We start from the raw sequence: 26,509 nt of genomic DNA, 5'->3' as shown, positions 1-26,509 counted from the left end.
GGAAGAAGCAAAGTCTTCAAGGGCCTGCCATTTGATGAGATACTCAGTTACTGTGCATTTCCATTGTTTTTCTTTGGCAGAGTATATGGCAGAGCCTTGGGAACGCGCATGCCTGAAGCCGGGTTACTCGCCTGTTCCATACCCGTAACTCTTGTTGTCCGCAGGGCTGTTGTTGCCACAGTAGTTGGCTGTGGCCCACCCAAATAGGGTGCTGGTCTGTTCCCACAGATCTTTATCCCAGTCTTCATCGCAAGGATGCACTGCCATGTGCTTTCCGCCAGAGTCTCCTGTCCAAGGTTCCTGATTTGGTTCACAACATCCTGCTCAGTACAACTTTTATCATCACAGCTTGGGATATGATGACTGATTTCGGCCCAAGATCCCTGGTGGCGAGCACTGAAGGGACAAGCAACTAATTTGAGCCATCAGGATGATTCTTTCTGTACTCGATAAGATGATAAGGAAACCTGCAGGCCCTGATCTGGTGGTTTATATCGCAGGGGCATTGTAATAGCTTTTCAGGCTCCAGGGACTCGGTGTAAGCTTCTTCCAGGTTGGAAATGGAGGAGCTGAATCCAAGTGCTCGGTGCAGATCCGCCCCCCACCCCACAGTCGCCTTCTCGCCCCAGCTACGCTCACTTCCGGGGGGTTATCCTTTCCTTTGTTATTGAACAACTGTGGGAATTGAAATTGTAGGGTATTGTTAATCCTCATGAGAAACGTTCTCAGTTTTTTGAGGAAGCAGTATTGCAAGGATCTGAATTTTAAATTTTCGTTGAAGTCAAGAATATTAAGTAGGATCCCATCACCACCTTGTGGCAAAGAGTGGAATCTACACTTGGAACAAGCAGTGAGGCAATTTGTCCGTTTGGGAATACTCCAACATTTTTAACAAAAAAAGTTAGAGAAAAAGTTAGGCATACAAAAGCCAAAATAAATATGGACAAATGTAGAGGCTTTGGCAGCGCCAGGGCTTCTGTGGTTTGGCTATGCCTTCAGCAACAGCCGGGAAAATATGCTACTCATTGCTCTGTCACTAAACAAACCCTAATTATATTTTTACATAACTGAATATAAAGAAAACATACTGACAGCAGAGACCCTTCAACATCAACTTTGGAAAGAAGGCCTACATAACTAGAGAGTGCTAGTACCTGGAAAGTGAATGTGAGCATCAGGAAACATCTAGAGCAGTGCTATCCAACAGAACTTTCTGCTATGGTGGAAATGTTCTGTGTCTGAGCTGTCGGATAAAGTAGCCACTAGCCACATATACTTTTGAGCATTGAAAATGCTAATGGCTCATGCAACTAAGGAGTTGAAATCTTCATTTAATTTTAAATTATTTAAATTTAAAATTATCATAGCCACCTGTAACTAGTAGCTACCATACTGGGCAGGCAGAGAAGAGTTTACAATCTTTCTCTAAAAACATGTAGTCCCTCTCTTAGTAGCTTTCAGTGGAGGCAGAACCATCTGCAGGTGAAACTGCTAGAGAACTGAAAAGTGAAAAAGAATTAGACAAGCAAGGAAAGATGGAAATAAAGTGTCTTGTCTGGTCACAGCTCATTAGATTTGAGGATATCCGAATCTCAGAAACATAACAGGCCCACTAGCAAGTTAATAAAATTACAAAAGAAGTTAAGGAAGCACCAACAGTCCAAATCTACCACATACAGACCCTTCAACCATAGAAATAATCTTGGCAAACTTCCAACTCGCGCAATTGAAAAGTTCTGGGAACCAAGCCAAAGGAAATCACAAAAACAAAGAGCTCATAAACTTTACGAACACATTTTTCCTGGTACATACAGAAAGGGGGCACTTCAGCACACCTCCTGTATTCGCCATGTGAGTTTAAAGAGTTTTGCCCTAAAGATCAAGCGAGATCCTCTCGTAGAACAGCACAAATAGCCCCAAGGTCTGTCCTTCCGGACCTGTTGCAACGGTAGACCTATCTGGAGACACCCTAGACTCTATTAAAACACTTTGGACCAAGGAAAATATCCCAGAATTCTAGGAACCTTGGGGTACAGGATCACCAGCAACTTTTAATCAGGAAAACCTAATCTAATAAGAGGGCTATTTTGAATATTGGGGATGTGGAGGAGAAAGTATCTAAGGTGATAGCAGTTGAGATGACATTAAAGGAGTTTACAGAAAACCAAAAAAGTTTCAGTGATGATTTCACCTGTCCCTGGGTATGTTATTTGAATTTACTAATGCAATTCTGGAAATTGGAAAAGCTACCACTTTGAACCTCTGGAATTCCACTTCCCCACAAAATAATAATAACAATAATAATAATAATAATAATATGAAAGTGTCAAGTCTCTAGGAGAATATGTAAAATAACGATTATGATAAAATAGTCAGAGAACTTGGAGATACCCATCCCACCAGTAGAACTCGTTGACAGTCAAAAGGTAGGTGGACTGAAACAAATAATACATTATATGTTAATTTTAAAAAATCCAAAAAAACACAATAATTAAAAAAAATGTAGGTGGATCTTAGAAGTTACAGCAAGATTAGAAAGATTAGCTAATCCTTAAGTAGTGCTTACTAAGTGCCAGGGACTGTCTAAAGTACATATATTTAACTCATCTAGTTGTAAAAAATATGTATATAAAATGTGGTTAGCACTGTACCTGATTATCATTTCCTCAGTAAAAGATCTTGCTAAATCGATCCTTGATTAGCATACATGCATCCATCTGGCTGGTGTATTCTTTTTAATACCAATAAATTATGTTCACCGCCACAGTTTGCTTTCACTCGGCTGCCCCAACAAGCCACATGGACTATATCACCACAGTAAATTCTTCCACCCTGAGGCATAATCCAATAAAAAAGAATTTAAACAGATGACCTAATGGGTGATGGGTATTAAGGAGGGCACTCATTGTGTTGGGCACTGGGTGTTATATGTAAGTGATGAATCACTGAATTCTACTCCAGAAACCAATATTGCACTGTATATTAACTAACTAAAATTTAAATTAAAAAAAAGAAATAAAATAAACAGATGACCTAAATCCAATTCAAGTATTAAAATTGTTCATTATACTAATGACACATTAACCAGGGGTCACTTGAAAACAATTGTGCCTGTGAGGAACTTTTTCTGGGGGGGAGGGGATATCCTCTATCTTGATCATTGTGGTGATTACACAATGCATGTCTGTCAAAACTCCTAGAACAATTCAGCTAAGGAGGATAAATTTTACTGTGTGTAAATTATATCTCAGTAATACTGGTTTTTTAAAAAGTACTGCACCCAAAAACTCTGTCTTCCCTTATTGATTTTATGATTAAAATTTCAGTAAACTTTTGGGAAGAAAAATTCTTCCCAAGATCAGGCAAAAGCCTTTGCCCTTCAAACTCCCTACCCAAGAAAGGGGAATAAGAATCAACTAGTATTTTTGAATTCTGAAAACTGCATATCCCACATCCATATTAAACTTGGATCTCTTCACCAATTAGTAAAAATGGATCCAAATTTAGACGGTCCTTAAACAGCAAGATGCCTGTGAGCTGTGCTAATACATTAGCCACTAGTTACATATGGCTATTTAGATTAATAAAAATTAAATAAAATTAAAAATAAATTTCCTTAGGGGCGCTAACCACATTTCAAGTGCTCAGTAGCCATCTGGGGCTAGTGGCCACCATATTGGATTGCGCAGATGTAGAATATTTCCATCATTCCAGAAAGTTCTATTGGATAATACTGTTTTAGAGGCCAAAAAGGTACACAGATCACTGGAGTTTAATGATTTAAGTAAGACATACATAACTATATGGCCTACGTCCCTGAGAATTCAACTGGCTGGCATTGCTAACAAATTAAAATCATCTTGAAAGGATGCATAGTGTAGCTATTCTACTGATACTCCAATAAGGCCAATGACCTTCTCAGATACTCAGAGACAGGCATATCAATAGAGGTAACTCATGGCGGAGTCATGGAGGAAAGCGTGCTGCTTTAGGTGCCTCCAAAACAGCCTCCAAAAACTTCAAGAAATCCCTAGCAGGAGGTTTGTCAGCGAAACAAAATAGACAGTCTATTTGTTTTTAATCTTCTGCTTAATGCTTTGCCTCGAACTGTTGGCCTTTCGGCCAGCACCAATGAGTAGATTACATTGGAACTACTCCCCCCATTAAGGCAAAAAACACGTTTTTAAACAAATGATTTTTATGGGAATTACGAGACTGTTTTATTGGTAAAAGCCACTGCACAATCCCCCACTTCTGGATCTTACTCAAGAAATTGTTTAGAGACATGGCATGGCAGAAACCATTAATTGTTCCCCAATATCCATAATCCCTGATTCCTTAATAGGATTTTCCATTTCACAAGGGCACATGGATTTCCAGAATAAGTACTGGTTTCCCATCTTCCTCTCCAGCTATATACAGCCACACATAAAGTCTGTCCGATGAGCTGTATGTAGAACTGCTGTGTGCAACTTCCAGAAAGTGCCCTTATAAAAAGGGAGATGGGTCCTTCTTCCCTCTTGCCCCTTTCTGCTGATTGGAATGGAGACATGAAAGCTGGAACTCAAGCAGGTCATATTGGAGCTGAGCGGGAAGAGCCATGTTGAGGTTGGTGGAACAAGATAGAAGGAAACTGAACCCTGACTGTTAAACACCGTACCAGCCCTGGGGTTCTACATGAGAAAGAAAAACGTCTGTCTTGGTTAAGCCACTGTTGCTCTCAGGATTTTCTGCTTCTCCCAGCTCAACCTAATCCTATATAATATGATGGCATCTCTGCTTCCCAGCCAAAACGTAGCAAGAGTAGGCTCACCAAAATATAAAATGGAGCTCCCAGTGTGTGCACCACCCTCAAGCATCAGACACGGTAAAATGACGGACTGGTTTCTTCCAGTCCTGGCACAGGGCTTTCACTAACAGCTCAGCTCACAAGCTGTTTATCTTCTTGGTAATCACACCTTTCATGGTGCCTTGTCCAACATCACACACCTCCATGGTGCTTGTCAGTAAGGAGCAAGTGAGGTTCTGTGAGCCCCAGAAACAGTATGGGGAAGGACCCCAGGCACTGGGCACGTGGTGAGTGTGGGGCCATCTCTAATGATTTCAGAAAGGACCTGACAGAGACTTCTTTGTAGTAATAAATCAATATCACGACTCAGTGGCAGTTACACTTTTCAATTTCCCATGTTGCATCATCACGGGCCAGATATGAGCCTTGGTATCTCCAAAATACTTGCAATACCATAAAGTTGCTCTTTAAAGACACAACAAGGGGCGCCTGGGTGGCTCAGTCATTAGGCATCTGTCTTCAGGTCATGATCCCATGGTCCTGGGATCAAGCCTTGCCTCGGGCTCCCTACTGGGGGGGGGGGGAAGCCTGCTTCTTCCTCTCCTGCTCCCGCTGCTTGTGTTCCCTCTCTTGCTGTGTCTCTGTCAAATAGATAAATAAAATCTTAAAAAAATAAAAAATAAATAAATAAAGACACAACGATGCGGTATTGGGCATGTTTGCAGCTAAATGGTGTCAGATATTTCTAACGCATCTTTTCTTAGTTGATGAATGTCACGTTTGACAGTGACAGAAACAGAACAGCAGCTATAATAATAATAATAATAATAATAATGTGCTTGTAGTTTAGCCAAAGAAAATGTCAGAACTCACCCCGTGGTGCCATACTTTGCTGACTTAATGGCTAACTCGGTCTAAAATTAACACCATTGTTCAGCTGCACAAGGCCTGCCCAGGGAAGGAAGCTGGATATTGACTTCCCACATACCGGTCCTGCTAGTGTGCGGCAGACACGGTGGTTTGGCTGACCCCACACCACACTTATCCTGACCCTTCTTTCCCTTTCCCAGACTTCCTTGAGAGTAAGGACGGCTGTGTGGCCCAAAAGCAGTTGTTTGCTAAAGGAACTGATGCGGCTGTCACTATGACTTACTTCTTCCATCTTGACTGTTGACATGATAGCGAGTGTGTAGCAGCCACTTTGGGGACACGAGGGGACACGTACACGGAAAGAAGGGTGACGTTGTGAGATGGTGGAGTACAAAGATACAGTCTGGGCTCCGATAACATCGACAAGGGTCAAACCAACACCACCCGCTGTCTTCCTCAGATTTCTTGTTATATGAGAAAAATTAATTCCTACTTGTTTTTAGCCACTGGTATTTGGGTGTTCTGCGCCGATTCTTGCAAGCAGGTCTCCTGGATGCAGCAGGTCCCAGGAGGCCCTTTCAGACCTAGGGCATTTGGTTGCCTTTCTTACTCTGTCCCTCTTCTTATTTCCTACGGTCTCTGAGCAGAGGTTCGCAAGCCAGGTTGCACTTTGAAATCACCCCGGGGAACTTCTATAAAAGTACCTTTGTCTAGGCCCCATGCCAGATGAACTGAATCCACATCTCTAAGAGTGTGGAGAGGGCATGAATAATTTTTAAGAGTTCTTTTAAATTAGTGATTTGCAATGTTTCCTCCGTCAACTCAGGACTCTCTTGACTCTTAACAATTATTGAGAACCCAAAAGGCTTTCCTTGTATGTCTTATGTTATGGATATTTATAGTATTCAAAATGAAAACTGAGAAAAGTAATACTTATTAATTCTTTTAAAAACAGAAAAAAACTAAGCTGCTTTCATATGTTTAAATTTTTCCATAATAAAAAAAGTAAACAAAAATTAAGGAAATAAGGTTTGGTTTGGTTTTATTTTAAGTAGGCTCCATGCGCAGCGTGGAGCCCAGTGCAGGGCTTGAACTCATGACCCTGAGATCAAGACCTGCGTTAAGATGAAGAGTCAGATGCTTAACCGGTTGAGCCACCCAGGTGCCCCAGGAAATATGTTTTTGAAGATTTCAAAGAGTCTTATTTGCTCCATTTGGATCATGATTTGAACAAACACACACATACACACAATCTAGGACATCTGAACACTGAGTGGATATTCGATGATAGGAATGATTATTAATTTTTAGATGTGACAATAGAATCGTGCTCATATTTGTGAGTCCTTATCTCAGTGCTACCTACTGAAAAGTTCACAGATGGAATCATAAGATATCTGGGACAGATTCAAAATAATCCAGATGACTAAAGAAGACGTGGTGTGTGTATACACACACACACACACACACACACACACACACACACACACTGGAATATTATGCAGCCATCAAAAAACACCCCCGCAATCTTGCCATTTGCAACGATGTGGATGGAACTAGAGGGTATTATGCTAAGCTAAATAAGTCAACCAGAGAAAGACAAGTATCATATGATCTCACTGATATGAGGAATTCGAGAAACAAGACAGAGGAGCATGGGGAAGGGAGGGAAAAATGAAACAAGATGAAACCAGAGAGGGAGACAAACCATAAGAGACTCTTAATCTCAGGAAACAAACTGAGGGTTGCTGGAGTGGAGGGGGGTGGGAGGGAGGGGGTGGCTGGGTGATGGACATTGGGGAGGGTATGTGCTATGGTGAACACTGTGAATTGTGTAAGACTGATGAATCACAGACCTGTACCTCTGAAATAAATAATACATTATGTGTTTAAAAAAAAAGGGAAGGAGAAGAAGATAGTAGGAAGGGAAAAATGAAGGGGAGGAATCGGGGGGGAATCGGAGGGGGAGACGAACCATGAGAGACTATCGACTCTGAGAAACAAACTGAGGGTTCTAGAGGGGAGGGGGTGGGGGGATGGGTTAGCACGGTGATGGGTATTAAGGAGGGCACGTACCGCATGGAGCACTGGGTGTTATAATACGCAAACGATGAATCATGGAACACTACATCAAAAACTAATGATGTAATGTATGGTGACTAACTTAACATAATAAAATAAAATTTAAAAAAAAAAATCCAGATGAGGAGGAAGGAGTCAGTGAGGTAGAAATGAAACAAGATTGGCTATGAGTTGAAAATTTTTATCAACTCATGGCTGATGGATAGCAGAAGATTCATTTTACCATTCTCTCTCTGTTTGTATATTTGAAATTTTCCATTAAAGAAAGTTCTAAAAATAGATGATAGGCATCACATAGAAACCAGATAAAGCAAATGAGAAAAAGCAGGGTTTTTTAACATTAGACAAAATATCCTGATCAAGATAAAATTCAGAAAACAGGAAGAGGGATCTTTTTTTATTTTATTTTATTTTTTTTAAGATTTATTTATTTATTTATTCGAGAGAGTGAGAATGAGAGAGAGTGTGTGTACATGAGAGGGGGGAGGGTCAGAGGGAGAAGCAGACTCCCCGCTGAGCAGGGACCCCAATGCGGGACTCGATCCCAGGGCTCTAGGATCATGACCTGAGCTGAAGGCAGATGCTTAACCAACTGAGCCACCCAGGCGCCCCGACCTTTTTTTATTAATAAAGCATAAAATCTTCAATGAAGACACAGTGAGACCACTTATCCATTTGGCACAACAGACACAGGGCGTAGGGTCCACAGTCTTTTGGGGGGTTCATGAAAATGTTTACATTTCTTTTTAAAATAGAAAATGAACTTTTAGATTGAAGAAAATATCTTAATATATAAATATATAATATGAATATATTTATCTGTATAACAACACAGTCGTAAAATACAGTTCTGAATTTTTTTTTTGAGGAAAACGTCCAGAAAGGAAAAGGTCCAGAAAGGCAAATGTGCAGAGGGCCTACAGAAGTCATAATGCATCCCTGGGTATCATGGTCATGGATGTTTATGTGCTGAAGAGAAAAGCAGCAAAATGCAAACAACAGAGATGCTGGACTCTGGGATTAGACAGCTCATGACATTGTGTCTACAACCGCTGAACGTGACTTTGGTTGACCCTTGGGGACAGGGTGAGTCAGGGAGTGCCAATATGGTCAAGAACAGGCCGGCTGGATCATGCTGATCAAACTTACAGAAAGGGGTCTGCATAGAGGGAAAGATAGCAAGCACCTCTTGGGGTGTCTTCACAGTTATCCCACCGTATGTGTGAAGAGTGCCCCCAACACCTCCCTTATACCCCCCTAGGGCTTCATATAAATTCTGTCGTCACACTGGGCCACCAGACATAGAAAGTTGGTTCTCAGGGGGACAGCTCACCAGGACTGGAGCTCCAGGAACCTGAACCACAGAGCCCAGACACACAGAGGTTGAAAGTGGACTGATGGAGCAGTGTTTGTAGACTTTGTCCCACACTAGGGACAAAGTCTATGAACACCTGAGGTCTCAGAACTGCCCTTGCTCTTCCCTTCCTTCAAATCCTGAGTACCCCGACATTTTTATCATAAGTTTCCTTTGGGGCTTAAGCTGTTCTGAATCAGATTTTATGTTTGTAACAAAAAGAAACTTTAGGGGCGCCTGGCTGGCTCAGTCTGTAGAGCGTGTGACTCTTGACCTCAGGGTCGCGAGTTCAAGCCCCACATTGGGTGTGGAACCTATTTAAAATTAAAAAAAAAAAAAAAGAATAGATGGGCACGTGGGTGGCTCAGTCAGTTAAGCGTCTGCCTTTGGCTCATGTCGTGATCCCAGGGTCCTGGGATCCAGTCCCCACATCGGGCTCTCTGCTCAGTGGGAAGTCTGCTTCTTCCTCTGCCCCTCTCTCCCTACCCCCTACTCATGCTCTGTCTTGCAAAAATAAACAAATAAAACCTTTTTTAAAAAAATTGAATAAAGAAAGAAAGAATAGAAGAGAAACTTTAGAAGTACAGGGTCTTGACCGCACTAAGATCAGAAGTTGAAGGGGAGCAGTGTGCCCCAGACCCAGTGTGTCAGCAGTGATCAAGGCAAGGAGATTTAACCAGGGCAGTGTGGCCAGTTCCCCTCCCTTCTCTTTCCAGTGCAAAGGTTGTCACTAACGGGGGGATTATTACTTGATAGAGCAAGTGCTCTCCCATTTTGCAGAGGAGAAAACTGATGCTCATAGTAAAGAAGTAGCCCCACCAGAAGCAAAACACCACTGGCAAGTTACATGCAGGAGAAGCCCTGGTGAGGAATGCAGAGAGATCTGCCAGCTAGCATCAGTCAGTACCCTCCTCCGCCCTAAGTCTGCTCAACCCTACCCGGCCTAGACCAACTGCCACAGCAGACTTTTCTGTCTGATGCCCTCTGCCACCAGGGCACCAATCAAATGGGGTGCTATTTCCCATCTTCTCCCTAACCCGAATATCTCTGAAACATGTTTCTTAGTTTTTAATTTTTATTTGTTTATTTCTATAGATTTTCAATTCTGAAAGGTAGGGAAAATATTAAGGTGTTAAAAATGCAGGTGGTGGGAAGTTGCAGAGTTATAAGAAATCCCTACCAGCACTAATTGTACCTGAGTTAGTGCGAAGAACTGCTCCACTCTGTGACCCACCAATACGGCCTAGACCGCGGGGAGACATGAACATAACATAGGAATATGTCACCGTGACCCAGCGCTGTAGAGGTGAAGTGGCAAGACCTGGAACATGACCTTTACACCAGCTGCCATAGTATCCAGTGTGGCTTTTATCTGTTATGCTTTAGAAAACCACACACCTATTCAAAAGGCCTTCCACCTGGAAGTAAGATGTTACTAATAGAGGGGCACCTGGGTGGCTTAGTCAGTTGGGTGTCTGCCTTCGGCTCAGGTCATGATCCCAGGGTCCTGAGATGGAGCCCTGCGTAGGGCTCCTGGCTCATCAAAGAATCCGCTTCTCCCTCTCCCCCTGCCCCTTCCCTCCCGCTCATGCTGGCTCACGCTCTCTCTCTCTCTCTCTCTCTCTCTCTCTCTCTCTCGTGCTCTCTTGCACTCTCTCTCTCAAATAAATAAAGTCTTTTAAAAAGATGTTACTACTAGAAAGAGAAGGCAGAGCAAAGTGAACCAATGGATTGTCAAGCCCCTGTTACCTGAGGGAAGGCAGTGTGGTGGGCTGGCTCTCACTGAGGCTTATTCTAAATCCATCTTGGTTGCTTGAGGGTAGCCCTAAAGGAGGTGCCCTTACAGATGTCCCCAGTCTTCGTTCAGGGACTGGCGGGACAGATCTTCCCAACTGAGAAGGCAGTCAGCCGGTAGTGCCGGTTCCCATGAAACTACCCTGAAGGTGAGAAAAATAAAAAAATAAAAGGAAGCCAATGGCAAGCACCCAAGGGTGATTTCTGCTCAGCTGCACAGGTTTGAGCTGGGAAACGTTACCATGGCCTGTTAAGATATGGCCCTAACACCCCCTGCTGACCACACCAGACTTGAAGGAATAGGGGCTACGTACCCACAAAACTGGGTCCCCACCCCCTACTGCACAGGCACTTTTTTCTGAGGCAACTGCAGCCTTACCTTGACCCACTCCCTTCCCTGTCTCTCTACCCCGACCTACCCTGATCCATGCAGAAACTACAAATCCCAGCATGCAACACAGCCAAGGAGCTGGAGGCCTTCTGGGTTAGGTAGTGCTCCCAGGTACAGAGATCCAGGTGGTCCGAATTTTAAAAGTTGTTTTTTGACCATAAGTTACGATGTCAAAAATCTCAGCGCAAGGTTAAGAAGCAGCTCCAAGAATGTGAAGGGCTAGAGCACCCATCCCCACAGCCTTCGCGCTAAATCTCACTACCGGCCTGAGGTTGGTTGGCTGTGGGCCTGTGTCCAGGTCCTTCACAGCCTCATCCAACCTGGGTGGGGCCTTGCTAATGCACACATCTGTCATATCACTTATCTTTCCAAACATCATCAGTGACTCCCTCCTCCTTACTGGGTTCAAGTTAAACTTGTTTGAGAGGCAGTCAAGAGTTTCAGAACCCAGCCCTTCTCGCAAGTTTGTGTTCTGACCCAGTCAAACCCAAAGTAACTCCCCAAAGTCTCTGCCTCTCTCCTCTTTATCGACTCCCCGCTCCATCCAGAAGCCTCCACTGCCCACAGCCACTGGGGCTGCTACCAGCACCCACATGCTTAGATATCAGGGTCCCTGTGCTACCCCCACCGAGCGCCATCCCCAAACTCCCACCTCTGCCCTTCAAATCCTCCCATCTTTCCTTCGGGCCAGGCTCTCGCTTGTCCCACGGGAGGCAAAAGTCCCGCTGCAAGGAGACGTCTGTGATTTTTGACATCCTCGGCTGCAACTTGGCACAGAATCGCTCCAGAACTGTTGTCTGGGGTTGGTTGGGCCTTCTAGCTAAATAGGCTTTTGTGGACTGGCCTGGGACCCAACTGCCGTGTATAAATGTTATTTGAGTGAATGTATGGCATTATTTCACGGAGAAAAGCCCTCTGAGCTCAGAGCATCTGACCAAAAGTGACCTTTGGGGACACTCCCCTTTGTGCTCTGGGGGCAACCTCTGTGGGTTTGGCTCCAATTGCAGAGAGAGCCCGGAAAAGCCTCAGCTCTGGCCCAGCCTGGCTGGGAGTGGGTGTGGGCAAGGATCTATTTAGGTCTGATCTTCCCTTGAGCTGAGGCCCAGGAGGAAAGGGAGGGGGTTGCCCGAAGCCTTTGGGACTTGGAGATTGAGACCGAGGGCGTCAGTGATCTCAAAAAACCATCCACCGCCTGACCCCGAAAAGACGAGATCACGGGGCTTCCCCTCCATTCGGCCTCCTCTTGGGTTGGGAGAGTGGGAGTTCCCTGGGTGACGAAGGAAGGGGCAGCGTATTAGGGGTGTCTTACTCCGCCGGCCCTTTGCCGGGCCGAGGTCTTGGCGCCGGCACCAGGGGGCAGCAGAGGCGGAGAGATGCGCGGAGAAGGGTTTTGTTTGTTTGTTTGTTTGGGGAGGGGTTGTTTTTGTTGTTGTTTTCACCTGCAAACGGTTTTCCTGCCCACCGTCGATGCCAGGCTGGGCTTCTAGACCCCATAAGAGAGGTTCCTTGGATCGACAATGAGCTGGCTCCTCCACTCTAGGCTTTCAGAGAAAGGAGTTCTGTCCTCTTCAGGGATCCAGCAGGAGGGGCGGGGCGCTGCTTCCCGCGACTCGGGGTCCCTCCCGGGCCCGCCTGAGGCGGGGGGTGGGGGTTGAGGCCGCCGGCAAGCACACATGGGCTTGCGAGCTCCAGCGAGGATTGGGAGGAAGCCCTGGAGTAAGTTTTATTTTACTGGCGGGAGGGGAGGGAGCCAGGAAACGCTGTGTGAGAATGGGAAACCCCAGGAGAGGCGGGGAAGCCAGCTAGGGATGCCTGGCTGAGCAGCTGCCCTGAACAGAAGGGCCCTACCCAGACCCAGAGGGCACAGAGCTACTGAACAAGCCCGGAGAGGGGCCGCTGGGGGAAGGAGTAAGTGGGGGCGGCACAGCTCGCGATGGGCCGAGGACTGTGCACTTGACCCAGAGAGAAGCCTGGAAGGGCATAGCCGGTAATAACCCGCAGCCAGGACCACGGCACACTTGAAGGGGAAGGATGATGTGACCAGAGGCACAGGGGCAGGAAACGTTGTCTTGGACGTGAGCCTCAGTTTAGACTAGACCATGTAAGGCCCCCTTCCAGCCCCGAGGTCCCTAAAGATGGGGACCCGGGGTGCAGGAAGGCCATGTTTGACCTGGACACAAGGAAGACAGGCACACCCTCACCCAGAAACAATCCAGCACCCGTGTCCGACAGAACCCTGGCTCTCCACCTGACGCCACTGGGAGATCAGTTGGTGAGTCTTGTCAGCCAGGTTTTATGAACTTTTCCTGGGCCCTAATACCACAAAAGGACAGGCCCCCTGGGGAAAGGGATTAAGCCTTCCATTTCTGGTAAAGCCTCAGCCAGCATAGAGGGGTACAGGTCGGGTCTGGGGTTGAAATAACAACACAAGCACCACACACGTGTGCCCCGGGTGGAGATGATCACATTATTTAACCATCAGTCAGAAAGGACACTGGTCATAGGGCTAGACAAGGTCCTGGGAGTCCCTTCCATCCAGATGCCACACATTAACTCTTCCATAGCGGGATCAGGGAAGGTGTGGGGGTGCTCAGGGGTGGGACCAGGGTGGCCAGGATGGCAGTGGGATACTCAGGGGCTCAGAGCCGTGGGATTGACGAGTTGATAAGGATGAATTTCCATTTTTCAACAGTACTGAATACAGGCCCTGCTCTCACCCCTCACCCTTCCGGTTCCCCCTGGGGGGGGGGTGCGACGTGCTCCCCAAGTCGCAGGCAGGTCCTGCAAGCCCCAGACAAGCGAGAGACAGCCGGTGTGTGGGTCAGGGAGCCAAACACCCGGGGGGGGGGGGGGGGGGGGGGAAACCCCCGGGGGGGGGGGGGGGGAGCGGAGAAAGCCCCACCCTGGGCAGAGAGAGTCAGACCCTGAGGCAAAGGAGACCATATATTCCAACATTCACAGTGGGTGCTACAGGGGGCTGTGAGGGAGGTGGGGTTTGGCCTGAAAACGTCCCCCCACAGTCACTGAGGAAAGCCCTGAGGCAAGGAGGAGGGTGCCAGGGCTCACCCCTGGGGAGCCCTGTCTCCAAAGTCTGCTGATTTTTGTTGGCATTTCTCTCTTTATCTTTTTTTGTTCTTTTGTTCTCCACTCTTTAAATAATTAATATAATTACTTTTAAATACAAAATACACAGTGTCCTTTCTCTTCTCTTCCACTTGTTTGGGGATGATTGGGAGGTGAGTTTTAAATAAGGGTCCCGGCTGTTTAACAGGTCACAGGCTCCAGGTGGGAGGCCCAAGAGCCCCAGATGCCACCCCTCCCCTGGGGTGCCCGACACGTGCGCTTCACCCCTCCCCTGGTCTGCCCCTGACTGGGGGCTCTCGGCGCCCTGGCCCAAAGCCCCCTAGATGGTGAGGAGCTCTCTTGGGAGACGGCACAGAGCTGATGCTGTGGGATTCCAGGTGGGCCTGGTTTCAGCGGACAGGGTCAGACAGAGAAGGTCCTAGCCCATGAAGCAGACAGGCCCCAGCAGCACCCCTCCCCGCCGAGGGGGGGCCCCCAGGTCTGAGAAGGAGGCGTCCAGCACTGGGAGCTGCTCCAGCACAGGTGTCCGCACCTCCAGCACCGTCCGGCCTTGCTGTGTCTTGGGGGGGGGAAGAAGGGAGAGAGGGAGCAGTGAGCGTGGTAGAGGCGCGTGCACACCCCACGGATGCCCCAACCTCAGGCCCAGGCTCGCCTCTCCTCTGAGCGCCCTGAGATGCTATTCCTCCCAATCCTTGTCATGTGGTCAGACGTGTTAGATTTTCTTCCTCAAATTCCTTCCAGAGAGTCAAGATTGGGAAAGCTAGGAAGATTGGATATGTGTGTACGTGTGCACGTGTGTATGCACACAGGCACATGTGCTCACAAGCCAGGCTCTGCGGCTTTGGGTTTGTCTTTGAGATTATCCACCTGTGGTGGTTGTGCGAGTCTGGATCACTCCACAGGGATGTGTAAACAGGTGTCTGTGGTGTAACTGTGACAATATCTGAAATGATTCCCCATGTGTATGCCTGTGTGACCCTGGCCAGGCAATGCTGGGGGTGTATGTACAGACTGTGGGTGTCTGTGTGCTCCCGTGCCTTCACGGCCCCGGGGGGTGATCGCACCCCTGCATGCCTCTGTCACGCAACCCATGTAAACGTGTGCACGAGCCTGCATGGCTCACTCTGGGTGATGCTGGTGTGTGCCCAAAGGTGAACCCCACCCTCCTCGCCCCCGCCAGCGCTCCCACGGGTATATCTGACACAAAGAAGCGGGACTCCTCCTGCTCTTCCTGGGTGCCTCTGCCCAAAGGGTCTTCCTGCAGCCTGACTCCAGGATGCACCGCCCCCCTCCCCCAGCTCTTCCTGCTTCCCACCTGACAGCCGTCTCTGAATTCCTTGACATAAGGACTGGTCTCCAGGCTCAGCTCATCCTCATTGGCCCCCCGGAGCTTCAGGGGACCATCTTGGGCCACCCCAGAGCAGGGATAGGAGACATCCTGGTGGGCTGAGACGCTGAGCAGCCGCAGGAAGGTGAGCTGGACCACACCGACTGGGGAGCCTTCTGAGTCCACGTAAGAGAACTGGCAGGAGAGAGGCCAGCGGTAAGGGGCAGACAGAGCAGGGCTTGCAGAGCATCTATGGAAGCGGGGAACCCGGGCCAGGGTCACAGGCAGGGTCACGGGCAGGGAATGGGCGGGCAGAAAGGGCTGCAGGAGAAATGAGGGGCCAGAGCGGCAGCCGGGGACTGACTGAGGGTAAACAAAAGGCAAGCTTTGTCTTGGGTTGTCAAGGGAAGGAGACAAAGTGAGCGCCAGTGGGCTGGTGGTGAGAAGTGCAGAGTCAAGGAAAGAAGGGGCAGCAGGTTCTGTAGGGCCAGGGCGCCTGTCCCAGAATCCCAGAAGCTACTGGGGCTGCGAGTGGGGCAGGGGAGGGAAGTCAGGGGCCAGCTCTCACTTGCGTGATGTCATCCCTGGGGGTCACACATGTTTCCCCCCCCGCTGTAAAGTTGCAGAAAACCCGGAAGGCATCCCGAGCACAGCCCTGGTTGGGGTCGACCCAGTATTCTCCTGTTGGGTGAGGGAGAGGGAGGGGTCAGGGCCCCCACAGGTGGGACCCAAGACGCTCTCCTTGCCCCCCTTCCCACTCCCCACCCCGCTGCTCTAACCCCCCACCCTCCCCACCACCCCTCCCCACCATGACCTCAGTCTCCAGGCCCCACTGTCCCCCAGAACCCCACAACGCTACCCACCCTACTTCGCACTCCGTCATCACCTTACACCCCTGCCCCCCTGTGGCACCCCTCCCCGCAGCAGTACCCCCAGGCTCCCGACGGAGGAGGCAGGAGCACTGACTCCCTCACGCCGGTACGATATGTGGTCGTAGATTCGCATGCATGCCCGTCTGTGTAAATGCAAGCACATGTGTACACGTGTGTATGTTTGTCACTTCCTGCAGGCAGCGGGCTGATCATGAGCCGGTACGCACCGGTAGGACCAGATCATTGTTAAATGTTGAAAGCCCTCCGACCTAGTTGGTAAAGAGCTGCTGCTCCAAGCCCCTGGACCCTCACCCCCACCCCACACCTTCCCCAAGAAGTCCCTGCGTCCATTCTGCTTTTCATTCTGTTGTTACGCTGTTCCCTGAAGTGGGCACTGACCGTCAGGCAGCTCCGGGTGGCAGAGCTTCAGGTCCTGGCAGGTGCGAGCGGGGCTGTTCTGGGTCCCTGTCGGCCGCCTCATCTGCTCAATCTCCTCCCGCAGGGAGTCAAGGGAGCCAAAGATCTCCTCCAGCCCCCCAGCACTGCCCGGAGCACCCCCAGTCGGTATGGCCTCATCCTCCTGCATAAGGCGGCTTCCGTCCACCGAGCGCCGAGTCTTCTTGGGCATCTGGATGGGCAGGGGCTGGATCACCTCGCCCGGGGGGCCCTGGGTGGGGACGGATGGAGAGGGTGAGAGACAAGGTTGATAGGAGGGGGAAGCCGAGAAACACGGAGACAGAGAGGCCGAGGCAGAGAAGCAGGCCCTGACATGTAACTCACCGGGTGTCCTGGAGGACCCTGGATGCCCTTCTCTCCCTTGGGTCCGGCTGGGCCCTGCCAAAGGAGTAAACGAGGTCATGGAGGAGTCAAGGGGTCGCGCATGCAATCAAGGCCCCAGAAGGGTCAAGTCAGTCTCTGGGCTGGGAATGAGGAGCTCCACTGGAGGGAGCATGTTTGCCCTGGAGAGAAAGCGTCAAGTCCAGCTGGGGGAAGGGGGCAGAGCTCAGAGCTGGCTGGGGGTCACTCACTGTGGCTCCTTTGGCTCCTTTGGGGCCAGCAGGTCCCTGTGAAATGAGGAACAAGAGAGAGATGGTCACCACAGGAGACGGTTGGGACGTGGAGGAATGGAGAGGCTAAGTCCTGAGTCCACAGGACCCCGGCTTTGCTACAGGAGGGGCAGGCGTGAGGGACCATGGGGGTATTCGGGGGGCCCTGGAAGGATCGGGGGGGAACACTGCGGGTGTGAGGACATATGAAGGACACTGGGGCCTATTCTGCTTAGGCTGGTGGTTGCCATGGAAGCCACTGGGGGATTATGGAGGGGGGAGCAGTGGGGTTGAGGGGATTTAGTGAGGAACAGATGGGGTACTCACGGGGAGGCCAGGAGGCCCTCCAGGACCGATAGGACCGGATGCTCCCGGGATACCCTAGGAAGGAGAGGGGCATGGCTCAACTGGGGCCTCCTCCACACCCCCTCCCTCATCCCCCAGCTGAGTCTCCACCTCCTCCCTTCCACCCCCAACACAAATCCCCACACTCATCCTCCCAGACCTTCTAGGACCATGTCCTCACCGTCTCTCCCTTCTGTCCAGCAGAGCCCTGAGGGCCAGGAAGTCCCCGATCACCCTTCTCTCCCTGCTCCCCAGGGGGCCCGATCAGTCCGATGAGGCCTGGGTGACCCTGGAGAACGGACAGGTGGTCAAGGGGAGGCAGAGAGGAGACACGTGGGTGCAGAAGAAGAGCACAGGGGTCAGAGCCCAGAAGACAAGAGAGGCTTGGGCACGGGGTCTGAGGACAGAGCAGGGCCTGTGAACAATCTTCACTGAGTAAGGACCCCCAAAGATGCTGGGTAAGATGCTGAGTAAGACCCCCCCCTCGGTGCTGGAGGCCTGAGCACAGTGGTGGGCACTCAGGGTCCCCATAGGCTTCCAGGGTGAGGCTGAGGGGAGATAACCTGGCCGCATGTCTGTCACTCACCTTCTCGCCCTTGGCTCCAACATCACCTCGGAGGCCAGGAAGCCCTGGGGGTCCCTGTGAGGAGACAGGAAGTCACTCTCTCCATGGAAAGGTGGGACCAAGCTCTCCCCACTGCCATTTCCCACTTCCTCCAGGGCTTCAGCTGGATGCCCACTGCCCAAGGGCACCACCATCCTCACCCCCACCCACCCCACCTAATCCAGAGTCACTCACCACAGGACCTGGAGGCCCCGCCTGGCCTGTGGCCCCAGGACGGCCTTGCTGACCCTGCAGATTCAAGGGGACCACAGAAATCAGGAGAACTGTCCCCACACGGGCACCCCTCCAAAGGCCCCTGACCCCTCCTACCCCCAGCCAAGCCTCTCCGCTCCATGACTCACCACTGAGCCCGGGAGTCCCCTTAGACCATCAGGACCAGGTTTCCCTGCTGGGCCTGCTGGACCCACAGGGCCTGTCTTCCCTGGGGCACCCACAGCACCAGGATCCCCCTGAAACACGTACAAGGAATGCATCTTAAAGGGCAGAGGAAAGGGGTACGGGCGGGAGTAGGGGGGCCCAAGGTGGACAGGATGAGGCAGAGAGGAGGGGCCAAACCCCAGGAGCTCCTAGAGCAGGGACAAGGATAAGTATAGGGAACCTCCCTCGAGACAAGAGGCTCCACATGGGGCACACATCTGGAGAGAGGAACATGAGGAAGCAGAGGTGCCAGGAGGTGGAGGGAATATTCCAGCATCCAGAATGGCCTCGCCCTCACCTTGGCTCCCTTCTCTCCTTGCCGCCCCTCAGGACCAGGCGAGCCGGCAGGACCCTGCAGATGGAGACAGGAAGGAAAAGTCAATGAGGTAGCCTCCCGGCTCAGCTACTTTCCCCCTGCACACACGTGCGCGCGCACACACACACACACACACTTGTGCACGCACCAACAGAGTCACAGAAGCTGATTCACAGATGAGCTGGTACAGCTGTACCAGTCGTTAAAATACTGAGGAGTTCTGTGTATTCGGCAAAGAGTCACTGGCCCACACACCATCTAGTGCACCACCTTCTACCCGAGCAACTAGAGGGTTAATCCTTAGCCTAGCAGGGGCTCTCCGGGGAAAGCTAGCCCCTTCCTCCAGTGTCCATTCTGATCAGTTGATGAGTACTATCCCCTCCCCCCCCCCCGCCCCGGCAAGAACACACCCAGGAACAGACATACTCACTTACACACGGCACACTTACAAATACAAATGTTCACGCACATGCACCCCATCCCCAGGCACCTCCCTGCCCATCCCATCTGCCACTGCCGCAGCCCCTATCCACCTTGCCCAAGCACCGCCCCTCAAGGTCCCGGATGTCCACCTCACTTACCCGCTTTCCAAGTGGTCCAGGGGGTCCATTCTCCCCAGTGGGACCCGGGGATCCCTATGGAAGGAGGAATAGGGGTGGGTGTTTAGCCTCCAGCCAATGGACCCTTCAGGAGCAGGGTATAAAAAGGGGGTAATGGGCCTGAAGGCTTGGGCTCAGTGGTGGAGGGAGGGGTCACCGGTCACTCACAGGCTGTCCTGGCTCGCCGTCCTCTCCTCGGTCACCCTTTACACCGTCCTGGCCCTGCAGGGATGAAGCAAGGTCAGGGGTTGCCCCAACCTGGCTGGCATCACCCCCAAAACTGCCAATCCCCTCATCCCTCTGCCTGCCCCGCCATACCCCCAGCTTCCCCCACTCAAGCCCATCAGCCGCACGAAGGCCGTGTACAGGAGCCCACCCTCTCTCCCCCTTCTCCTCCCTGGGGAAGACTCACCCGAGGGCCACCTTCTCCAGGAGGGCCAGGATCACCAGGAAAACCAACAGGACCCTAATGCGGAGAACAGGGTCAAGGTCACAACCCCCTAAGCCCCCGGAGCCAACACAGAGCCCCAGGGCACATGTCACACTCTCCCTCTCTGCAGGCAGTACCCACCTGCACACCCTGGGAAGGCAGTCTCCCGCACTCTCTCTTCCCCACCTCATGCACTTCATGCTTTCTGATGCTTTCAGGGAATTAATTAGAAGGCATCTCTCACTTTCTCTCTCTGGATTTCAGACCCCAAACATCCCTCCCAGGAGACCTCATTCCCAGAGCCTTCCACCCAAGTAGCCCCCCATTCTTGGGTTCCCCCTACTGCAAGACCCTCCCACTCACACACACCCACATTCCCAGGTCTCTCATTCACAAGGCCCTCTTCCCAGCCCCTCCCCCCAAACTCACAGGGTTCCCTTTGGGGCCATCATCCCCGGCGGGGCCTTTAGGCCCTGGTGGTCCTGCCTCTCCTGGCTGCCCCGACTCTCCTTTCTCCCCACGCTCCCCGCGTGGGCCCTGAAGGATGAGTAGAGGGTACAGATGGTCCCAAAGGGGTCTTGAAGATCAAGGACGCAGCCCCTGCTTCCAAGACTCCTTCAGCCTCCCCTCCACCCCCTCAGTGACAGGGGGATGCACACAGAAAGTCAAGCCCATAGGGAGTCCTCTGGTCCTGCTTCCCTTCAAAGAAAGAGCATGGGGCTCACTCAGACCCAGGGGTCCAGCCTCACGGAGGATTAGGAGAACAGGCTCCTGGGCTGTGGAGAAGCTCCAGCTCTGGGAGGTCACAGCAACCGGGAGCTGGTGTTGAGGAGGGTGATGGGGATTAGGGAGCAAGGCCTCAGAGATTTCACTCACCTTGACACCTGGCTCGCCCTGGACCCCTGGAGATCCTGACTCTCCTGGCTCCCCCTGCAACGAGACTCGGGTCAAAACCCTCCTTTCCCCCGAAAAATTTTGATATTCCCCACATCTCATTCCCTTTTGCCCCACCCCCAATCAAAACTGGCAGAAGTCCAACCCTGACACCCCACCCCCCCCAGGACAGGTCCATTCATTCACCCCCTTCCCAGTTACCTTCTCTCCAGGGGGACCCAGGTTCCCAGCCCCTCCCGGGGGACCTTGCGGACCCTGGAAGAGGAAGAGAAGTAGGAGTCATTGCTTAAGGGAGGAGGTAGAGCCTGAATGAGCACCCTGAGGTCACAGCAGTGAGACGGTGGGAGGCCTTCCAGGGCCGGTGACATCTCAATGGCAGCTGAGAGGAGACTAGAGTTTGTAGTCTGGGGAAACGGAGGCAGAACTGGCCAAAGTGATCTGAAGGGACAGAGGCTGAGAGGACTCACATCAGCTCCATTGGGTCCAGCTGGGCCTCGAGGTCCTGGGGGGCCGGGTGGTCCCTGGGGAAAAAGAGATACAGCAGAGATGGGGAACGGAAGAGAAAGAAAGAGCATTAGGCAACACAGGAATGGCAGAGGGTTGGGTGGGGCAGACATCGTGAGGGGCGGGGGAGCAGGGGAGGGGGGCAGCCCCGCCAGGAAGCAGTATGCAAGGAGCAGGGGATGCTGGGGGAGCTGGATAGGGGGAGACTAGTAGGTGGGGTTGGGGCCAGAGGGTCACACACCGTCAGTGGGGTCTCACTCACCATAGGCCCCACATCTCCTGTTTCTCCCTTCTCACCCGACGGGCCTGGCAAACCCTGTGCAGGGGCACACGGCACAGACCCCGATAACCAACCCGCCAGCGCACAGCTCCAGGTAGACGGAGCCTCCAGCGCCCTTCCCTCCGATCCCATATGCCCCCCAGTCCTCTGCCCCATCTCCCCAGTCCTCAGCAGCAGGGGATGGTCATCAGACCCAGCCTGACCCCACCTCTCAGCCCCTGCCTCTACCCCCCAACCCACCTGCAGGCCAATGGGTCCTGGGGGCCCATTGAATCCTCTCGTTCCTTCATCACCTTTGGCTCCAAAGTGTCCCTGGGGTCCCCGAGCTCCGGGCTCCCCATCTGCTCCCTGAGGTGGAGGAAGGGCAGGGACAAGGACCCAGAGATGGTCGTGGGTCAGGAGTTCTCTCTTCACAAACCCCGCACCGACCCGGACACCAGGCCCAGAGCCCCCACTCCCACGCTCAACCCCGAGGGCAAAGGGGAACTGAGGACAGACTGGAAGTTGCCAGCGCCCCCTGCGGGCGGGGCAGGGAAGGGGCAGACGGGACATCAGTCACTCACCGCTGCTCCAGGTTGCCCCACAGGACCAAGGGGTCCAGGGGGTCCAGGAGGGCCCTGGGGGAAAAAGGAGAGTCAGAGACACCAAGGCAGGGAGAGAAACCAGGTAGAAACGAGGCTAAAGGCCAGAAGTCAGAAGTCAAAAGTCATGGTCACTTACATGTTCACCCTTGTTCCCTTTAGTGCCCTTCTGTCCGGGGTCTCCTACCTCACCCTGCAGGGACAAGGCAGATGAGATCTTAGAGGAAGGCCCTGGGTGGGGCAGGGAAGATAAGACAGGGATGGGGGGCGGGCGGCATGCCCAGATCAGCGATCTCATCTGGAAAGATTGGGCCCAGGGTCTGTAGGTTCCACACCTTGTCTCCATCCTCTCCTGCCACACCCGGGGGTCCAGCAGGACCAGGGAGCCCCACAGGACCCTGCACCCCATCTCGGCCAGTTGGACCAATGGGGCCCTTCTCACCCTGTAGGAAAAGAAGAAAGGAGTCATGACCTGAAGATGACCCTCACCCTCAAACACCGTCACAGGAAACCCTCCATAGCCCAGCAGCTCACAGCTCAGACTCTTCCCCAGTGTCTCTCCCCGGGGACCCCACACTCACCGGGACACCTTTCTCTCCTGCGGCTCCAGGGGGACCCTGTGGGCCTGGGCGCCCCGGGGGGCCAATGGGTCCCCCAGATCCTGCTGCACCTCGCTCCCCAGGGGAGCCCTGAGACAGGAAATGGAGTCAGACCCCCAAGGAGGACACCATAGCCCACCCACACCAGAGGAGCTCTGACCCTGGTTCCCAGGAGAATAGCCCAAAATTGAACACACTATGGCTGATCCTAGACCCCCTCTGCCCAGTCCCCAGCCTTGCCTAGATCCAGGTGCCACTCTTCATCCCTCCTCACCCACTCTTTCCTAGTTCCTCCCTCCTGCCCCCCAGGACCTCCAGACTCACTGCAGGGCCAGGGGGACCGGCCGGACCTTCGTTTCCCTTCAAACCGGATCCACCCTAGGAACCAGAGATTTGGAGCAACAGATGTGAGACGGGCAGGGGGTACATTACAAGAATGAGGGTCCAAGAGACATGCAGGGAAGGATGAGGGGAGGGGAGAGGAGACAGACTCGGAGGAATGGGAGCGGGGGTGACGCGGAGCGACGCTGGGATGCCCCGTGACTTGTTGGGAGACCGGGATCACACTCACAGCAGTGCCGGGGAGGCCTCTCTCCCCTGGGAAGCCCCTCAGACCAGCAGGCCCATCCTTCCCTGGAGCCCCTGGGGGACCAGGGTCACCCTACGATGAAACAAAAGGTCATGAGCCACAGCCATGCTCCCATATTGGACAGAGGTCTCTGGCCTTTCTCAATTCCCAAATTATCTGTTTCCTTCAGCACCCCAACCCTGGTCTCCCAAGTTCCCCTCTGCCTGGCCCTTTACTGACCTTTGTTCCTTCTTTTCCAGCTGTTCCAGTCAGTCCCTGCTCTCCCGGGGGACCTGGGGGGCCGGGGTGACCTCTCTCCCCCATGGGCCCTGTTTCTCCCGCTGCTCCCTGAGAAAGAGACAGAAAGACTCTCTGCCCCCTTCCCTGCCCAAAGAGGCCACCCTGCCACCCTAAAATGACCCCTCTGGACCCGCTTTATCCCTGCCCCAAAGCTACCGGGGAATTCCTGGGGCTCTCCTAGGCCACTGCGCCGGCGTGTAATTCCCCAGTTTGGGGTAACTGCACCACCCTGCATCCCCACTGGGGAGCTGCCCCTTTGGGACACAAGATGAGAACTGGCCCAGTTGGGATCCTGCTCCAAATCCCAGCCCCAGGGCCCAGGTCAGGCAAAGCGGGGGCTGGGGCATGTGATTGGGACAAGGGAGAAGAGGGGCAGACAAACTGACTCCAGGGTCTGGGGCCCACTCTCCCCAGGGCGCAGACATACCTGAGGTCCCACCACCCCTGGAGGGCCAGGGGGGCCAGTCTTCCCTTGGAAACCCTGAGAGAGGAAGAGGAGAGAGAGCGGTCAAAGTATGTCAGGCATGGACACTGTGGGACGGACCCCAGGTTCCTGGGGGAAGGGCAGAGTCACCACGGAGCCCCTGGCCATGGGTCTGAGCAGCACCAGGATGATCACTCTGCCAGCAGAACCTCCCTGGTGGGCCTTCCAGACAGCTCTGGAAGGTCTGACGGGGCCCCGGGGCATTACTTACCACTTCTCCTCTCTGGCCTGGGTGTCCTGGCAGCCCATCCTTCCCAGGGGGACCCTAGGAGGGATTCAGGTGTCAAGGGAACTCTGGGCTGGGAAGGAGGATGGAGAAGAAGGAGTCACAGAACCCAAGCGCGTCAGAGGTCAGAGGTTAGCTTACCGGAGGTCCTTTGGGGCCAGGAAATCCATTGGGGCCTTGAGGTCCAGGGAGACCCTAGAGACAGAGCCGGATTGAATCAGGAGAATGGTCACGGGGTGCAGCTCCCCCCACCTCCCCCCCCACCAGGGTGAAAGGGCGAGGGCTCCACTCAGGATCCCTGGGGAGCACTGGGGAACAGAAGACTCAAGCTGTACTCACCCTTTCTCCGGGGGGCCCATGGGGGCCATCACCACCTGATGTTCCCTGTTGGGGGGAAGAGAGTGAGAGGACGAGAGGCAGTGCCTTCTAGCTCTGCTGGAGGTCAGAGGAGTCAACAGGGAGCTGGGCTAAGGGGCAGACGGCGGATGGAACCCTGCCGAGACCACTAACCTTAGCGCCAGACTTCCCAGTGGCACCTCGGGGTCCCCGCTGACCCCGGGGACCCTAGAGAGAGGGGAGAGGAGTTGTCAGAAAAACCCAATTGCACCTCCTTGGATCTTGAGCCACACGTCTGCTCCCTGCACTCACCGTGGGGCCCCGCTCTCCCCGAGGCCCTGACTTCCCCGACAGGCCCTGGTGGGAAGGAAGCAGAAACAACACATCACCCAGGGCATGATTCCACCCACAGGGCACGCCGCCTGCCCTCCGCACCCTCTCCCTTGCCCCAGCTTACCCGGGCTCCCTTCTCTCCACTGGCACCAGGAAAACCAGGAAATCCCAGGGACCCCTGGGGAGGATGGAGAAGGAGAAAATTGAGACGTCACAAAAAGGGAGGACCTAGAAGAGCCAGCGGGGGTCAGGAGAGGTGCTGGAGGCAGTAGGGTGGGAGGCCTGGGCTCTTCCAATAACTAGGTGACCTTGGACAACCCCCCACTGCTGCCTGGCCCTCGGTTCCCCCATCTGTAGAATGGAGCTGGGCTAAATTCGTTCTAGGGTCCCCCACGGCTCCGTCAGTCTGTGCTTCCTGGAATCGGGGGTCAGAGAAGGGAAGAGGAGGAGGGGTCACAATGGGGCACCATTTCACCTTGGGACCCTGGCGTCCAGGGTAGCCAGGCAGACCAGGAACACCCAGCTTGCCCTGTGGAGAGACAGGAGCAGTTAGGAGCAAGATGAGTCAGACACCACACCATCCCTGGAGACCCCAAGCCCCAGAGACGGGAGCCAGCCCCCACCCAGCAAGCCTCCCCAGCAAATCTCCAGCCCCTGGCCCCTCATCTCCTACTCCACAGGCTGCCTGGCCTTTGTCATCTCATCTCTCCTTCCTGAGAGCGGGTTTTCCCCACCTCTGGTGCTGGGATCTTGCCTCCTCTGTGTCTGTAAACTCGCAGCTCCTTCAAGTTCCTCAGGACAGTGATCCAACCCCTCCTAACCGTCAACCTCAGCTCTCCTGCCCCAGCACACACTCCCGTGCCACCAAGACCAGTCCCCTTGCAGGTTCGCACACACCACACTCAGGACCGCTTCCCCCCCCCCCCCCCATGTCTGCACCACCCCAAGCCCCCTGGCATCCCCCCCCTTCCTCCTGATGCTCTAGGGCCCGCCTTGCCCAGACAGCGGTGAAGCCAAGGTGGGGAGCAGGGATTCTGCAGAGGAGAGGCTCTCCCAGCAGGGA

At 52.7% G+C, this 26,509-nt stretch overlaps 1 protein-coding gene and 1 pseudogene across 1 annotated transcript in view; both read right to left on the bottom strand.

Moving 5' to 3' along the window:
- Nucleotides 1–4,995, bottom strand: LOC112815988 (gametocyte-specific factor 1 pseudogene; annotated as a pseudogene).
- A 9,167-nt stretch (nt 4,996–14,162) lies between these two features.
- Nucleotides 14,163–26,509, bottom strand: part of COL11A2 (collagen type XI alpha 2 chain) — a 29,648-nt gene continuing 17,301 nt past the window's right edge. The window contains 36 exon segments of the mRNA XM_025862391.2: nt 14,163–14,923; nt 15,680–15,886; nt 16,260–16,372; nt 16,963–17,230; nt 17,344–17,397; nt 17,592–17,627; nt 17,937–17,990; nt 18,136–18,243; nt 18,541–18,594; nt 18,754–18,807; nt 18,921–19,028; nt 19,295–19,348; nt 19,894–19,947; nt 20,080–20,133; nt 20,324–20,377; nt 20,771–20,878; nt 21,218–21,271; nt 21,437–21,490; nt 21,703–21,756; nt 22,002–22,055; nt 22,260–22,367; nt 22,583–22,636; nt 22,740–22,793; nt 22,936–23,043; nt 23,182–23,289; nt 23,524–23,577; nt 23,771–23,860; nt 24,008–24,115; nt 24,495–24,548; nt 24,763–24,816; nt 24,919–24,972; nt 25,117–25,161; nt 25,288–25,341; nt 25,426–25,470; nt 25,571–25,624; nt 25,922–25,975. Coding sequence (XP_025718176.2) covers nt 14,783–14,923; nt 15,680–15,886; nt 16,260–16,372; nt 16,963–17,230; nt 17,344–17,397; nt 17,592–17,627; nt 17,937–17,990; nt 18,136–18,243; nt 18,541–18,594; nt 18,754–18,807; nt 18,921–19,028; nt 19,295–19,348; nt 19,894–19,947; nt 20,080–20,133; nt 20,324–20,377; nt 20,771–20,878; nt 21,218–21,271; nt 21,437–21,490; nt 21,703–21,756; nt 22,002–22,055; nt 22,260–22,367; nt 22,583–22,636; nt 22,740–22,793; nt 22,936–23,043; nt 23,182–23,289; nt 23,524–23,577; nt 23,771–23,860; nt 24,008–24,115; nt 24,495–24,548; nt 24,763–24,816; nt 24,919–24,972; nt 25,117–25,161; nt 25,288–25,341; nt 25,426–25,470; nt 25,571–25,624; nt 25,922–25,975 — 2,835 coding nt within the window. The 3' untranslated portion in view covers nt 14,163–14,782.

This window comes from Callorhinus ursinus, unplaced genomic scaffold, assembly GCF_003265705.2.
Source record: "Callorhinus ursinus isolate GAN/ISIS: 27379988/994484 unplaced genomic scaffold, GSC_fseal_2.0 scaffold59, whole genome shotgun sequence".
In the NCBI taxonomy this organism is placed as follows: Eukaryota; Metazoa; Chordata; class Mammalia; order Carnivora; family Otariidae; genus Callorhinus; species Callorhinus ursinus.
Note: the sequence above shows the minus strand (reverse complement) of the source record. Positions and strands in the feature narration are given on the sequence as shown.